The sequence below is a fragment of the Oryctolagus cuniculus genome, chromosome 7, assembly GCF_051225735.1.
Source record: "Oryctolagus cuniculus isolate XC-2025 breed Fujian yellow rabbit chromosome 7, ASM5122573v1, whole genome shotgun sequence".
NCBI classification, from domain to species: Eukaryota; Metazoa; Chordata; class Mammalia; order Lagomorpha; family Leporidae; genus Oryctolagus; species Oryctolagus cuniculus.
The window spans coordinates 123,067,749-123,084,198 of record NC_142873.1 but is presented as its reverse complement, the minus strand read 5'-3'; the positions used below and the strand labels follow the sequence as shown (position 1 = coordinate 123,084,198).

General features: G+C 38.1%; 1 protein-coding gene across 1 annotated transcript in view; it reads right to left on the bottom strand.

Moving 5' to 3' along the window:
• FAF1 (Fas associated factor 1) overlaps window positions 1–16,450 on the bottom strand; it is a 468,145-nt gene that overhangs the window by 58,069 nt on the left and 393,626 nt on the right. Inside the window, exons 16-17 of the mRNA XM_051857780.3 lie at window positions 9,215–9,295; window positions 8,078–8,155 (exon numbers count right to left, since the gene is read on the bottom strand). Of these exons, the coding sequence (XP_051713740.1) occupies window positions 8,078–8,155; window positions 9,215–9,295 (159 nt within the window). The remainder of the gene's footprint in view (window positions 1–8,077; window positions 8,156–9,214; window positions 9,296–16,450) is intronic.

Below are 16,450 nucleotides of genomic sequence, written 5' to 3'. Positions count from 1 at the left end.
AGCAAGTGCTGACACATGGTCAGTACTCAATAAATGAAAAATGCTGGGGTCGGCGCTGTGGTGCAGTGGATCAACGACCTGACCTGAAGCGCCGGCATTCCATATGGGCGCCGGTTCGAGGCCCAGCCGCTCCACTTCCTGTCCAGCTCTCTGCTATGGCCTGGGAAAGCAGCAGAGGATGGCCAACTCCTTGGGCCCCTGCACCCACATGGGATACCCAGAGGAAGTTCCTGGCTCCAGATCGTTGCTGTTGCGGCCAACTGGGGAGTGAATCATCGGATAAAAGACCCCCCCCACACACCTCTCTCGGCCACTCCTCTCTGTGTAACACTTTCAAATAAATCAATAAATCTTTAAAAAAAAAAGAAAAAAGAAAAATGCTTAGGATCAATTCACATGCTGTATAACACTGTGATCAACAAATGACAGCTATTGTTGTTATTATTATTTTTGTTATGATTATTCCTTTGTACCTACTTTTAAAAATCAAAACAATGTGATATTTCCTGATTTTTCTCCTATTCTTCCTTTAATCCACCTGTCTATATGCTTTCTATTTTGACATTTCCCTGCACAGTACAACAACAGATGCTACATTATTATCTGAACTCAACCAATTATATACTACAGAAGAATAAACAACAGTAGCTCATTGATTCATTCAATGTGCAGACAATATCTGCTACTCAATGTATGCAGTCTCTGGGGCTTTTTACTAGTAAGAAAAAAGACCTCAGATACCCCACACCAATAGAACCAATGTGGAAAACAATGCTGAGACATAAGGTAAGCCAGCAACCTTGGGATCTGAATACCCAACTGTTTCACTGGCCAAAAGGCTAAAAACACATCAAGAGTTTAGTTTCAAATATGATAGTTAAAAACAAAGGCCTTATGTAAGCAAACACTGTTGTAAAATGACGACACAAAGGGCACCTACACTCAAACAGCAGTCACAGTAAATACTATTGTTAAACTTCTATTTGATTTGCTCAACAAATAGTTTTTTATTTGCATTATTTTAGACTTGTAATAAAACAAGGAAACCTGGTGTAAGTTAGAAACATGAACTGATCCTGGATTTTTTGTTGTTGTTTTTATAGAAGTACCTGAATACTTAAGCATTCACATGAGGGATGAGAAATAGGGACACTGTTTGAAATGAAATTAGGCAGTGAAAAAGATACACAAGAAACACTGTTTCTACATATTTTCCTTTTAAACAGAAATCATAATATACAATTTTCTTACAATAAAAAGCAAAGACTGGTTTAAACATATACAATCACACTCAAATACATGCACACACACAGGCCTCTAGGTTTCTATGAGCATATACTAAACAACAATTAGCAGCTGGCTAACACTTTGTGTTAAATAGGCTAACACCTATTTACTGTGCACCTTCTATGTATCAAGCCTGATTCTAGATGATGAGAAAACTGCAGTGAACAAAACAGATACCAATTTTTGCCTACACGGACCATATATTCTAGTAGTATGTAGATTAAAAAAATGAAGTCAGATTAAGGAAAATATATAGCTATCACATAATGATGAGTACCATGGATGAGTGCAGGAAATGTTGGCAGAAGGAAGGGAGAGCTATAATTTTAAATACTGCAATCCTCAGTATGAAAAGGCCTAAAGGAGAGAGGAAGCCACGTGGACATTTAGATATGTATAGGCAGGAGTCACAGATAATGCCAAAGTCTTGGTGCCTGGCTTGACTGAAGAACAGTAAGACACTTAATGTGGCTGAAACAGATGAACAAAGGGAAGAGGGTAGGAAGTAGAAGAAACAAAGTAGACTGTATGATTAGGTTATGCATTACATAGAGTGAAATCCACCCTTTAAAGTGTATAGTTCTGAGGCTAGCACTGTGGCGCAGTGGGTTAAGCTGGCATGCATATGCTCCACTTCTGATGCAGCTCCCTGCTAATGAGCCTGGGACAGCAGCAGAAGATGGTCCAAGTGCTTGGGCTCCTGAATCCATGTAGGAGACCCAAAAGAAGCTTCTGGCTCTTGACTTTGGCCTGTCCCAGCTTTATGGGAAGTGAACCAGCGGATGGAAGACCTCTCTTTCTTTCTCTAATTCTGACTTACAAATAAGTAAATAAACCTTTAAAAATGTTACATAAGTGTCATCCTTCATTTAGAATAATGCATTTGAGATTCTTCCATGTTACTGAATATGTTAGTTTGTTCCTATTTATTGCTAAGCAGTATTTCATTGCTCAAATACAGTTTGATTACCCCTTCTCCACTTTAGTTGTTTTCAGTTTTTGATAGCTACAAATAAAGCTGCTGTAAATATTTTCATACAGACTTTTGTTTGAATGTAAACTTAACTGCTACTTCCATTTCACGGGTGTAAAGACCTAGGAGTGTGGCTGCTGGCTTATGTGTGTTTAAGTGGATGTGATACTTTGCTTGCCCACTACTAACGTTTAAGAGTTCTAGCTGCTCCTCATCTTTGTTAATACTTGGTATTTTTTTTTTCCTTTCAAAAAGCCATTCCAAATGGTGTGCATCTATTGTGATCTTATTTGGCATTTTCCTAATGACTAACAATGTTGAATATATTTTCATGCATTTATTTGCCTTCTATGTGTTTCCAAATATTTTCTCCATGGTGTGTGTGTGTGTGTGTGTGTGTGTGTATATATTTTAACTTTTATTTAATGAATATAAATTTCCAAAGTACAGCTTATGGATTACAATGGCATGATATATTTTTTAAAGATTAATTGAAAGGCAGAGTTACAGAGAGGCAGAGAGAGGGAGAGAGAGAGAGGTATTCCAGCTGATGGCCCAATACCCAGATGGCCAGAGCTGAGACAATCTGAAGTCAGGAGCCAGGAGCTTCTTCTGGGTCTCCCACATGTATGCAAGGGCCAAACGACTTGGACTATCTTCTATTGCTTTCCCAGGCCATTAGCAGGGAGCTGGATCAGAAGTGGAGCAGCCGGGACTTGAACCAATGCTCATATGGGATGACAACACTGCAGGCAGCAGCTTTACCCACTGCACCAGAAGGCCAGCCCTAGCTTCAAACTTTTTGATAATAATAGTCTTTAATACTACTTAACTTTCCTACATGAAGAAGCACTGAGGCTTTTTGCCTGAGTACACAGGCAAAATATGTAACTTCCTTTGTCCTAAGGGTTCTATTAGCAAAAGACAATAGCTTTGAGTACATTCTTTCCCACCTCTGATAACCATAGCACTAATTATTGAACTATGTTCTAAATTTGTCCATATACTATTTTCTGAGTAAGCCCTGTGTCTTTGTCCCTTTGTTCATGATTGTCCAGCCCGTACCCTGCCTTTTGCCCTCCATCCAACCATTCTTGCATCTATTGATCAATTCAATCAAAATGCTCTTCTACTTCCTCTTAAACTATCAGAATCCCTCTACTCCCCCAGAGCTTTCTCCCTCTTTGAAGTCTTTCTTATGGCCATCCTAATCAGAAGTTATCTTTTACCACTATGTTCATTACTTGGTGTTATATTAATGGTTTTTATAACATTTAATACATTTTCCTAGAGTTATATTGGTTAAAGGAAGCATCATAAATTACTTGCTATTGCAGCTTTTGGATATAGCTGGGGATAGTTTTTACTATATCACAAAGCTTCCTCTTTGAAGAGGAACTACAGGAAATACTGCTATATGGTCACAGTGCTAGAAAAATCTGGGCATCTTCTGAAAGATTAGCCTTTTTCCAATGCTATAAAAAAGTATAACTTGTAAGCTATCATATTTTCCTTTGTTTTGGCCCAAGAGAAGGATAGCACAAAATTTGAGGCTCACGTTGAGCAAATGTACAAAGACCTATCAAATGCATCTGACGTCTGTACTGGATTATCTGTTGTCAACATGCTAATATTACTTTTTGATCTATCTTCCTTTATTTGGTTTTTTGCCTTGAATTCTGTATATGTATCCTTTCTTTTTTTCATGCCTTTGAATTTCATGCATTCATATGTTAGTTGAAACTGATTTTAGAAAGAAAAAGTAAATACACAAATTAGTAAAATGGGAGATCTTTGCTTTTCCTTCAGAATAGTCTTCAACATTAAGCCAAAAGCGTGCCCCTAGAATAGTCTTACAACTTTTTCCCTTATCATGGACAAAGACCAAATCAATATACCTTTCCACATTTTATTGATTCACTTCAACAGTTACACATAGCAAAATGCAGTCAGCTACTAAGGAATTCCCTGTGACCAAAGTCATTTGACTATTCAATGCTCCATTTTTCTAAAGGATATTGAAATGCTGGAGATAATAAAAATAATAAAACCACTCTTATTTCTCAATGTAATTGTATGGGTTAGGGTTTCCAGTAAGAAGGGAGGCAGTGTTACCGCTTCTAATCCAGGTTATGTGTTCAACCAGTTTGGTGGCCACAGGCAAACTGTCTAATCTTTCTGGGTCTCAGTTTCTTCAGAGATTGCACAATATCAGCTTTTCCCTGGTACTTGGTTTGTAATGCCTACTGTGCTGAATCATATTCACTGCTGTCCCATGAAAAAAAGGGTCAAATTAATTTAGATAAAACTGGATTAAATTAAGATAAACACAATGTGGCTTTTAAGAGCTAATTTTAATTGTGTCTCAAGTGAGGAAGGGTAGAGTGCTCAATATTATCCAAATTTGCATTTTATGGTAGCAAATCAATGGACAAGTCCAAGTAATAGTTAGCTGCCAAATCTGATCTTCCCTCCTTTCCTCTATGCCTCATCCTCAAAAGCTAGTGGCAAGAGTATATACACAGGTTGAGGCTATCCCTCATCTGACAATGCTTGGAGTCAGGAAGAAGTGTTTTAGAATTAGAATTTTTTTTTGGTTTTGTAGTATTTGCATGCACTTAATGTGTTATCTTGAGGATGAGGTCCAAGTCTAACCATTGTTAAGTCACTATTGTTTCATACATACCTAATATACAAAACCTTATGGTAATTTTATATAATACTTTTTAGTGCATCTGCATCTTGACCAGTCACATGGGATCAGGTATGTTATTTTCCACTGGTACCCAAAAGGTTGAAGCTTGGCATTTTGGATTTTTAATTTTATGGGATGCTCAATCTGTACTGAGTTTTGCTAAAGGATATTTATAGGTTTTTTTGAGAGGTCAGGCTTTACCTACATTTGGAAAAAGAGCAAAAATTTTAGTCTGGTAAATTAGGTAAATCATCTGAAGACAGTGCATATGCTACCAAGGTATAAATCTGGAACATGCAATTAATTGTGTACCCTTGACATTTTAGCAAGACAGTACAGCTGAAGATACATGTAACTGTTAAGATAAAGAGAGAGCATATGTGAAAGAACATAAAGATGCAAGAATCCTAAGTTCTTGAATTATATTTCTTTTTTAAAAATATTTATTTATTTATTTATTTATTTGAAAGTCAGAGTTATACACAGAGAGAAAGGAGAGGCAGAGAGAGAGAGAGAGAGAGGTCTTCCATCTGCTGGTTCACTCTCCAATTGGCTGCAATGGCAGAAGCTGTGCCAATCTGAAGCCAGGAGCCAGGAGCTTCTTCTGGGTTTTCCCACATTGGTGCAGGGACCCAAGGACTTGGGCCATCTTCCACTTCTTTCCCAGGCCATAGCAGAGACCTGGATCAGAGTGGAGCAGCTGGGACTTGAACCGGCGCCCATATCAGATGCTGGCACTGCAGGTAGGGGCTTTATCTGCTAGGCCACAGTCCTGGCCCCTGAAATATATTCCTTAAAGCAGCTTAAAAGGATCTCTCTCTTGTCTAAAGTTTTGTGAAACTGTACACACATGACCCATCTAGACAAACATAATAAACGGCCATGTGCTGGAATGGAATTTGAGAACCAGTATAAGCTTTGCAGTCATAAAGACTTAAGTAAGAATTAATTGTTCTCATTTCTTCATGTGTGAGTCAATGAGCTACAGTTTTCTCACTTGTGAAGAGAAATCGCTACTCTTGTAGTTTGTCTTAATGGTTAGTAAGTGAGCATATGTAAAGCAGAAAACCTGATACACAGAAGATGTTCAACAAAATAATTTCTATCTTCAGAGTACACAGACTAAGGCTTGTCAGGCCTAGTGTCTTGTATGTATATGATAGGTACTCAGGAAGAGTTTGAACATGAATAATAATTGATTTCCAAGCAATCAGAGTTCATACATCTTGTAAGATCTGACTCAAGTATTACTTTTATCATGTTGTTTGATAATCAAAATTGTACAACATTTTTCTTCTCCTCTGAGCTCCCTAAGTATTTTGCTTTTACTTCTCCTAAGTAATTTGGCATTTTTATTGATTCGCTGTTACTTGTAGACATGTATCTTTCTAAGGTGTAATCTCTTCTTGCAGGTAGAAAATATTTTATTATTCTTTTACTTCTCCTAAGCATTTTGGCATTTTTCTTGATTTGCTGTTACTTGTAGACATGTATCTTTCTCTCTAAGGTATAATCTCTTCTTGCAGAAAATATTTTATTATTCTTTGTTTCTTTCACAGTACTCAGCACAGTTCTTATTCAAAAACCAAAGCTGAATAAATGGAAGAGGTGGTATCCTTGACTAAGAATGATGACTAATGGAGTTTTCCTCAGCTACAGTCAGGGCCCCCTCCAGGTCATTCTGTCACATGTTAGATGGCTGATTCCTTGTGGCTGGCTTTGTGGTACAACAGGTTAAGTTGCTGCTTATAATGCCATCATCCCATATTGGAGCTCTGGTTCCAGTTGCAGCCATTCCGCTTCTGATCCAACTCCCTGGTAACTGCATCTGGGAAGGCTGATCCAGCTCCCTGCTAATGTGCCTGGGAAGGCAGTTGAAGATGGTCCAAGAGCTTGGGCCCTGCCACCCATGTGGAGACCTGGATGGAATTCCTAGCTCCTGGCATGGGTCAGGGTTGTGGCTATTTGGGGAATGAACCAGCAGATGAAAGATCTTCCTCTCTCTGTAATTATGCCTTTCAAATAAACAAAATAAATCCTGAAAAAAAATACGGCCTCCTTTTTTATTAAGTAAATCTTGCTAGGCTGGTGCTGTGGCATAGCAGGTAAAGCCGCCGCCCGCAGTGCTCACATCCCATATGGGTGCTGGTTCAAGTCCTGGCTGCTCTACTTCAGATCCAGCTCTCTGCTATGGCCTGGGAAAGCAGTAGAAGATGGCCCAAGCCCTAGGGTCTCTGCACCCATGTGGGAGACCTGGAAGAAGTTACTGGCTCCTGGATTTGGATGGGCCTAGCTCCAGCCGTTGCTGCCTTCTAGGGAGTGAACCAGTGGATAGAAGACCTCTCTCTCTCTCTCTGCCTCTGCCTCTCTGTAACTCTGCCTTTCAAATAAATAAATAAAATATTTTTAAAAAAGTAAATATTGCCATTAGTCTCATGTATAGAATTCTCAAAGTCATTTTCCATGAAGCCATCCTGAATTATGCCTTTTCCTTGTTCCCAATGGACTTTAGGCCTGCCTCTCTCTAATTTTTACATATAGTGCTATAATTTTATTTTTATAAGAGTATGAACTCCTAAAGAGCAGTATCCATATCTATATCACTATTCCTTAACAGATTTTGCATACATAGTAAGTATTCAAAGAATGTTTGCAAAATGAGTGAATAAAAAACTCTCTATACTGGTATGGGTATGATATGCAAAAACAAAACCCATGCTAAATGGATTTCCTGTATTTAAGGACCAAAAGTAAGATGATGCAGAAGTAACTGATCTTCAGCAGGTAAAGCCTGGGGAAGGGACAGGAAAACACAATGTTTATATTCTTGTAATGAGACAATATCCAAGAAGGATGGGAAGCACTTCTCAGGCAACCAAAAGGAAACAGAATTGAAAACAACAGAAAACTACAAATCTAGTACAAGAGCAAATTTTCTAAGCGTTCCATATAATAGATCAGGAATGATTATTTTAAGGAATGGTTTAGTTTTCTACATCAAAATGAGTATAGGAAAAGTAGGAAGAAGTAAGTTGCAAGAAATATTAACAGCCAGCCTTGATATTGAATACAGTGGAAATAAACTCAGTTTTTAAATAATTTTTCTTAAAATTATGCCCTACCTCACGTTCCTCTTCTTGCTCCTTGCGAATCTGCTCCAAACGAAATTGTTCTGCCATCTCTCTCTCATGAGCTTCTCTCTGTTGATAAAATAATGGGGGCACAAGCAATCAGTAAGTACTTGTTTATCTCAAGGGGAAAAAAAAAAAAGGAACTGGCTACATTCAAAGGGCTTACTCCCAATATGACCCAGAGGTACACCGTGGTAATGGAATGTTTTTCTCAGGAACAAGAATGGAAATGAAACCCGTAACGAAGCACAGCTCTCTAAGCATGTTGAGTTCTTACTCGAACACCTTTCTTAGCTCTGTGTAATGTTGATATTTAGGTCCTTCAGGCTCTTCCTTTTTCTTTCTTTCTGGCCTTTTCTGCTCTTTTTTTCCATAGCCAAATTAATTCACATCACCTCTATGCACCTCCATGCTTTCTGACTTCTTGGCATTCACTCAGACAAGATCAGACGTGTTCAGGGTGGTATGGCTGTAGACACTCACGTATATCATTTCTTCTCCCCTCCCATTCTCCTTCTCTGTTTAGTTCATGTATTAAACATTCTCCAGTAAATTCTCACTTCCTGGTTTTCCAAAAAAGTTGGAAAAAATTTTCCACTGAAACTCCTGCTTGCTGAACTGCCACAGAATGTACTGCTTCCCTTATGACGCTTTGGATCCTCGCTTTATGTTACAACCCCTTGTGTTCTTGACCACTCTACCACTTTGTGAGTCTTCCTCTCAGAGCAGAAACTGCCTTATTCAATTTCATCTCCTTCTTCAATGCCCAAAAAAAGAAGCAAGTGATCAAGAAGCACTCATCAGTGATTCTCAACTCTGACTGCCCATTAAAACCACCGAAAGAACATTTCAAAAAATGCTGGGTTCTATCACAAGAAACAAAATAGACACTAGGTTCATTTTTGTTTTTCATTGTTAATGATTCTTGACAAATTTTATTTTCTCAAAATGAACTATGCTTTAAGAACTACAGACAGAATTATAATCTTTCGGTTAATGGAATCTAGCTTCCTACATTGCAAACTCAATATTTTTAGGGATCAAGTGATAAAAGGGTTGGAACTTAAATAATGAAAGACTTTTAGGATTGAGTTCTTTATATCCCAGAAGTACCTTGACTAAACCTACCTTTGCTCTGTCAGCCTCAAGTGAAAGGCGATAGGCCTCATCTTGCTCTCTTTTAACATTTTCTCTGGCTTCACGTTCATCCTTAAAAGAAAGAAAAAAGATTCAAATTTGTTTTACCTATTCTTTAAAAAGAAAAGAAAATCAATGATAATCCCCTTATTTTTATTCCTATGTGAATTTATTATGAAATAAGGAACTTTCAGTATACAGCAGATAAATAAGTATACAAACCTACATGATGCATAGTAAAAGACAATGTTTGAATTCTAATTGTACTACTTACAAACTGTATGACTTTGTGTAAGTTATTTAACCTCTCTACCTCTCAGCTTTCTCAACTGTAAAATAGAAACATTTGTCTTATATTGTTATTATGAAAATGAAATGCAATAAAATATAAACTAGCAAAGCACCTGACACTTGTTTAAATTATTAGTCCTTTCTCTCTTCCCCCTGATAAACTTGGAGACTTTAGGATTGGGACTAAGGACTGACTAGGAAATAGTCCCCTGGTCAGTACAGAGAGAGGCTAAAAGTAAACATCTTGGTAAACCTTACTTCACACCACTAAGTTTTGGTCATCAGCTAATCTCTCTACAGTTATAAAGTGTGGATAACAGAAGTTACCTAAGTTGAAATTTTTTAGAACATGTTTAGCTTTTCAAGTGAGTTTATATGTACTTAATAAATACCCATACCTTGTCTAACTCTGTCAAATGAGTTACAATAAATAAATAAATACCCATACCTTTCTATATCATAGTGTAGGTTCCCCTTTTGGTCATTTGTGTATTAGGTTGAACTACATAAAATCACACACTTGACTTTTTGTGACTACAGAACTGGAAATTTCATATGGCTATTTTTTTTTTTAATCTATTTATTTAAAAGGCAGAGAGACACAGAGAATGGGAGGCAGAGATTTTCCATTATGTTGCTTCACTTCCTACATGGCCAAGGCTGGGCCAGGCTGAAGCCAGGAGCCAGGAACACCATCCTGGTCTCCAGTGTTTGTGGCCAAAGTACTTGGGCCATCTTCCACTGCCTTCCCAGGCATAATACCAGGAAGCAGAGCAGTTGAAACTCAACCAGCACTCCCATATGGGATGCTGATGTAGCAAGTGGTGGATTAACCTGCTCTGCTACAACACTGTCCCCCATATAGTTTAACTGCATATTTTCTTTTTCACCATTTTACTATGTGCTTATTTAAGGCAGAGTATATGCTCATCATTTTCTTAAGTGCTCTTTCTGATGTCTATTCAAGAGTGACCTGTTCTCTGATGGTTGATACTTCTACTTTTCAAAATAACTAATTCCAAAATCACTGGCTTAAATAATACTGATTCCTAATTTTTAAAGTAAAAAAAATAGGAAGAATTACATGCTGTTCACCTGAAGCTATTACATTAGCCATGATGAAAGGGAAAGGACATGTGGGAACAAAATATCAGTAACCTTGTTTAACCTAATTGACAGACCACTCAGGTTGCAAAGTAGTCAGAATACTTCATGTGTTGTGTAACACACATGAATAAAAATCGATTTTAAAAGCTTACTGGAGGCCAGCGCCACGGCTCACTAGGCTAATCCTCCGCCTGTGGTGCCAGCACACCGGGTTCTAGTCCCGGTCGGGGCGCCGGATTCTGTCCCGGTTGCCCCTCTTCCAGTCCAGCTCTCTGCTGTGGCCCGGGAAGGCAGTGGAGGATGGCCCAAGTGCTTGGGCCCTGCACCCCATGGGAGACCAGGAGAAGCACCTGGCTCCTGCCTTCGGATCAGCGCGGTGTGCCAGCCGCAGCGCGCCAGCCGTGGCGGCCATTGGAGGGTGAACCAACGGCAAAGGAAGACCTTTCTCTCTGTCTCTCTCTCACTGTCCACTCTGCCTGTCAAAAAAAAAAAAAAAAAAAAAAAAAAAAAGAATCCGGCGCCCCGACCAGGACTAGAACCTGGTGTGCCGGCGCCGCAAGTCGGAGGATTAGTCTATTGAGCCATGGTGCTGACTATTTAAAGAATATTTTTAAAAAAATATTTTCACTTAATTCCAACTATCTCTCACTTTAGTCTATTTAGTGAGGTTTAACTATAACTAGATGTAAAAGCCTAATAAGGTGAATTTTGTGTATTTCCTTTAATGTTTGTGTTTCCCTAATTCATTACTCTGTAAACTCTGTCCTCTACCCAAAACACAAGTTTGTACCGAGTAGCCACTTCACAGTTTATATGGCTATAGCTGATCTATATTTGATACATTCTTTCTCTGTTTTTCAAGTAATTGAGGAGAGTTAATAGGAAGATAAGCAGACTTGTGTTAAAGTCCTAACTCTGCCAGCAGCAAACTATGCATTCTTGGCCAAGTAATACCTCCTTTTTCAGTCATCTATTTAAAGATTTCTAAAGATCTTGAGCTTCTGTGGATTAAGTCTATATTTCCAAATTTATATATCTCTAGAATATAATTGATAAATTATGAAGTAATCTTATCTTTCTATATTTGAAATGGAGAACAGGTTTTTTTTTTTTGTTTGTTTTTTTTGTTTGTTTGTTTGTTTTAAATTTAAAAGGCAGAGTGACAGAGAGAGAGAGAGAGAGAGAGAGAATCTTTCATCCACTGGTTCACTCCCCAAATGACCACAATAGCCAGGCTAGACCAGGCTGAAACCAGGAGGCTAGAATTCCATCTGGGTCTCTCTCATGGGTGATTGGGACCCAAGTACTTTAGCCATCACTTCTTCTTCCATGGTCTACATTAGCAGGAAGCTGAAATGAGGAGCAGAGCTGGTATTTGAACCCAGGCACTTCATACAGGATGCAGCTGTCTTAAATGGCATCTTAACCATTTTACTAAATCCACCCTGAGAAATATTTAAGGTATTTAAAAATTTAAATTACTTTCCTGAATTCATCCCTTCACATTAGTTTACAGATTAGGTTTATCTCCCAACATTCTATACTTTCCTTTTAAAGCATTTGTCACTATTGCAATTAATTAATTATTGTATAATTATTTAGTACAGGATTCCCCCATGATACTATATACAGTGTGTATGCATTCCCTAATCTTTGAGAGGTATTTAATAAGCATATCTTGAATAAATAAGTAAGTTTTTCAGGCATAAGATATTTAACTGTTTGCAGTAAAAACTGAGGAAATAGATAAGAGCTTATCCACAAAGTGGCACTATCCAAGTCAATGCATTTACTGGCTGGGCAAGAATGATAAGTTATGATATTATGTACATACAACAGGGGGACAAGCTATCACAGGTGGAAGCCCTTGGAGCACAAGTACAGTATATAATAAAAGTATCTGAAGTAAACAGTTTTGTTTCAAAACAGACTTGTGCAGATACGAAAGGGCATTAAATACAGAGATCTCAGTCAAACACTGTGGCATCTGCTAAAATAGGATTTCCTGAACCAACTTTCTTCCTTCTTATCTTTTCTTTCTTCTGTTTTCCTTTCCTCTCATAGTCATTAGGCACCAATTTTATATTAGGCATCACATTTGCACAAAGGACATAGATAAGGGGAACTGTTTACTAGGGGAAGACATGGATAATCATGATTGCACCACTTTGACATTAGTTTACTGATCTGATGTTAATAGTTCACAGTGCTCACACTTTACATTATTTTTTTCTTTTGTTCCTTAAATAATGTTGTTCTCTTACCTTGGAAGACTTCCTGTTCCATCAGCTTTACCATTCAAAATCTGACCAGTCCTTCATACACTTCAAAAATATACAAGTGACTGGCAGCAGGCTTTTAGTAGTGGTTAAGAGGCTTGTGTCCATACTGGAGCACTGCAGTTTGATTCCCAACTCTGGACCCTCCAGTCCTCACTAATGTAGACCCTGAGAGGCAGTGGTGATGGCTAAAGGTTCCTACAGTCCACATTGGGGGAGAACTGGATTACATTTTTGGCTTCCAGCTTCAGCTTCAAGCCAGCTACGGGTATGGCAGACTAACATGTCCAAAAGAGTCACTTTAGAGATGAAGAAACTGAAACATTAAGAAGGTAATTGATTTTCATAATCCCACCCTAGCTGGAACTTTTCATTTGTAGTATACTTGTCATTGCTCTCCATACTACCCTGTGCTACACGCATTAGTGTATTTGCCTCACTGCTCCCTAACTGAAAGACTCCATTTTTTTTCTCTTTGTAGGAAGAATGCATGGAATCTGAAGTGCTCAACAGTAATGTATCAAAAGCTCTGAGGGGCTGACACTGTGGCGGAGCAGGTAAAACTGCCACCTGCAGCACCTGTATCCCATATGGGCACTGGTTCAAATTCCAGCTGCTCCACATCTGATCCAGCTCCCTGCTATGCCCTGGGAAAGCAGTGGAAGATGGCCCAAGTCCTTGGGCTCGCACACCTGCACAGGAGACCTGGAAGAAGCTCCTGGCTCCTAGCTTCAGATCAGTGCAGCTCTGGCCATTGTGGCCATTTGGGGAGTGAACTGGTAGATGCAAGACCTCTCTCTCTCTGCTTCTGCCTCTCTGTAACTCTTTCAAACAAATAAGTAATTTTTAAAAAGTAATGTATATACCTTTTTGCTGATCTATAGTAACCCAATCATTTTAAATCCTAATTGTTGAATAAAACAGAAAATAAAATGAAATGAAAGTAGTATTTCTTTCTCTCTTTCTCTCACTATCCACTCTGTCAAAAAATAAATAAATAAATAAAAAAGAAAGTATTTCTTAAGTGAAAGGTAGCTGAGATGTTATTTTTGCTTCCAGGAGAGCCATATAGAGGAAAGGTAATCCATATTGTTTTAGAATAATGGTGACATACTAGGATTGAGATTGACTCCTTTAGCAGCCAGGCAGGATATTGGAAGACAAGACCTGTATTTCATTTTGAACACAGACCCTACAAAAGGTTTCCAAATAGACATGTAAATTTCTCACACAGGAACATGTTCACTAAGAGTATACACTACAAGAAAGTAACACAGACACAAACATGTATTTCTTCTCCAATATGGCAGCCTTGTTACAAGGCAGGTCTTGCTATGTGTTCTGGAGATTTTTTGGGAATGTGTGTGCATCTGCATGCCTATGTGCAATGGAGAGATGATACGGTGGTCTCTGATAAATCCTACTACTGCAGTCAGGAATCCTTCCTGAAACCATACAGATAAGATGGAAGGAGGAAACTTACTTTCAATTACAGGTCAGCAAATTGTGGTCTTTGGGCCAAAGACCATAAATAAAATTAATGTAAATAAATTTTTGTAATAAAATTTTTTCTAAATAAAATTTTATTGGCACATGGCTATGCGCATTTATTTATGTATTGTCTATGGCTATTTTTGTGCTTTAGCGGCAGAGTTGAGTAGCTGTGACAGAAAACATACAATCCCTAATGCCAAAATATTTACTATCTGGAGCTTTCTAGAAAAACTTTTCAACCCTTTAAAAACATTATCAATACTGCTAAAAGAAAAACAAACAAACAAACAAAAAAAAAAACAAAAAAAATACTGATTACAGCCTTTTACACTTTTAATTTACTAAGTAGGGAATAAAAGCCTAATGGGATTTGAAGTTTATGAGCAACTTCAAGAAAAGGTCAAATGTATAAAGTATCTAATATGTCTACTACAAAAATAATCAGAAGCTATAATTTAGCTCTGACATTACTGTGAAAGATTGAAAGTCACAGATCTCACAGCAGCAATTTCAAATTTTATATGGGCTAAGAAATAGAAGGTCTTGAGAGAGATTTAATGTAATAGATAAAAATAATTTGATTAATTATGTGAACGCAGGAGAAGACTGGACAGGTTCTAATCATCTAGGAAAAGAGGAGAAACAATTTCCATCTCTAGACGTACTTGAAGAAAACCACCTGTTTGGAGGCTTTCTGTTCTGAACCACTTGGTATTTGGCTTAGTTTTAGGCAATTATTCCATTCCACACCTACTATCTGGAATGCACTAGGCCAGGTACAAAAAGAGAGAGAAATATTAAAATAGCCTACACTTTTGAAAAAAAGAACAAAGATACCCCCTCCCCAATTTTAAATGAGATTTTGTAATTATATACTGCTGTTACCAAATTACTGTTATTGAAAAAACAGTATTAATAAAAGAGTGACCTTTCTAAAATGTAAATCATATCTTAATATTCATTTCTGATAGTGATTTCCACATACTTTAAAAAAGTCTAAACTTCTTAGCACAGAAGGCCTCACACACTATAGATCAGCTTCACTGTCCATTTCCTTTCCACACACCCTGATGTCGACTCACACAAACTCTCTCAAACTCCTTGGACAGACTAGGCTTTCCTATGCCTCCCTGCCTTTGCACACATACCATTTATCATTGGCCTGGACCACTCTCCTTTCCCTCTTCTTTAGGCAAAGTCACACTTAAATTACTTCATTTTGTGCTCTAAAGATTATAATGCATCATATAATTATATATTTATGTATTTTTTTTCTCTCACTAGACTGTGAGTACTTATAAGGCAGGGATATTGTCTTATTAGCCTCTGAATTTCCAGCATAAGTTAATATATGGTTGGCACTTGATAGATACTAGTAACAGTAGTTAACATTTAGTGAATGATTACTATATGTCAGGTACTCTTCTAATCACTTTATACATTATCTTATTTACTCTTCATATATATTGTGGGGGAAAGGAGAGATGATGGGGCCGGCACTGTAGCTTTAAGTAAAACCACTGCGTGCAGTGCTGGCATCCCTTATGGGTGCCAATTCCAGTCTTGGCTGCGCCACTTCCAATCTAGCTCTCTGCTATGGCCTTCAAGATGGCCCAAGTCCTTGAGCCCCTGCACCCACATAGGAGACCTAGAAGAAGCTCCTGGCTCCTAGCTTCGGATTGGCCCAGCTCTGGCTTTTGCGGTCATTTGGGGGGTGGACCAGTGGATGGAAGACCTCTTTCTGTCTCTCTCTGCGTCTGCCTCTCTGTAACTCTGCCTTTCAAATAAATAAATGAATTTTTTTTAAAAGAGATAATTATGTACATGAGACTGATCTCAAATATGTCGGTAGCCTTTGCGTGCTAAATGCTCCTGTTTCACTTTCTTTTAACTGACATTATTGCCGTTAGCCCTTTCTTGGGGTCTGAGCTTTCTAAGATGGCTTGAGGGAAATGTTAAGAATGAGAATGAGCCAACAGCTCTTCTGAGAAAATGTATCTTCTTATGTAGGATGCTAGGTTATTAAAACACTATCCTCTGTAACATAATATGCATG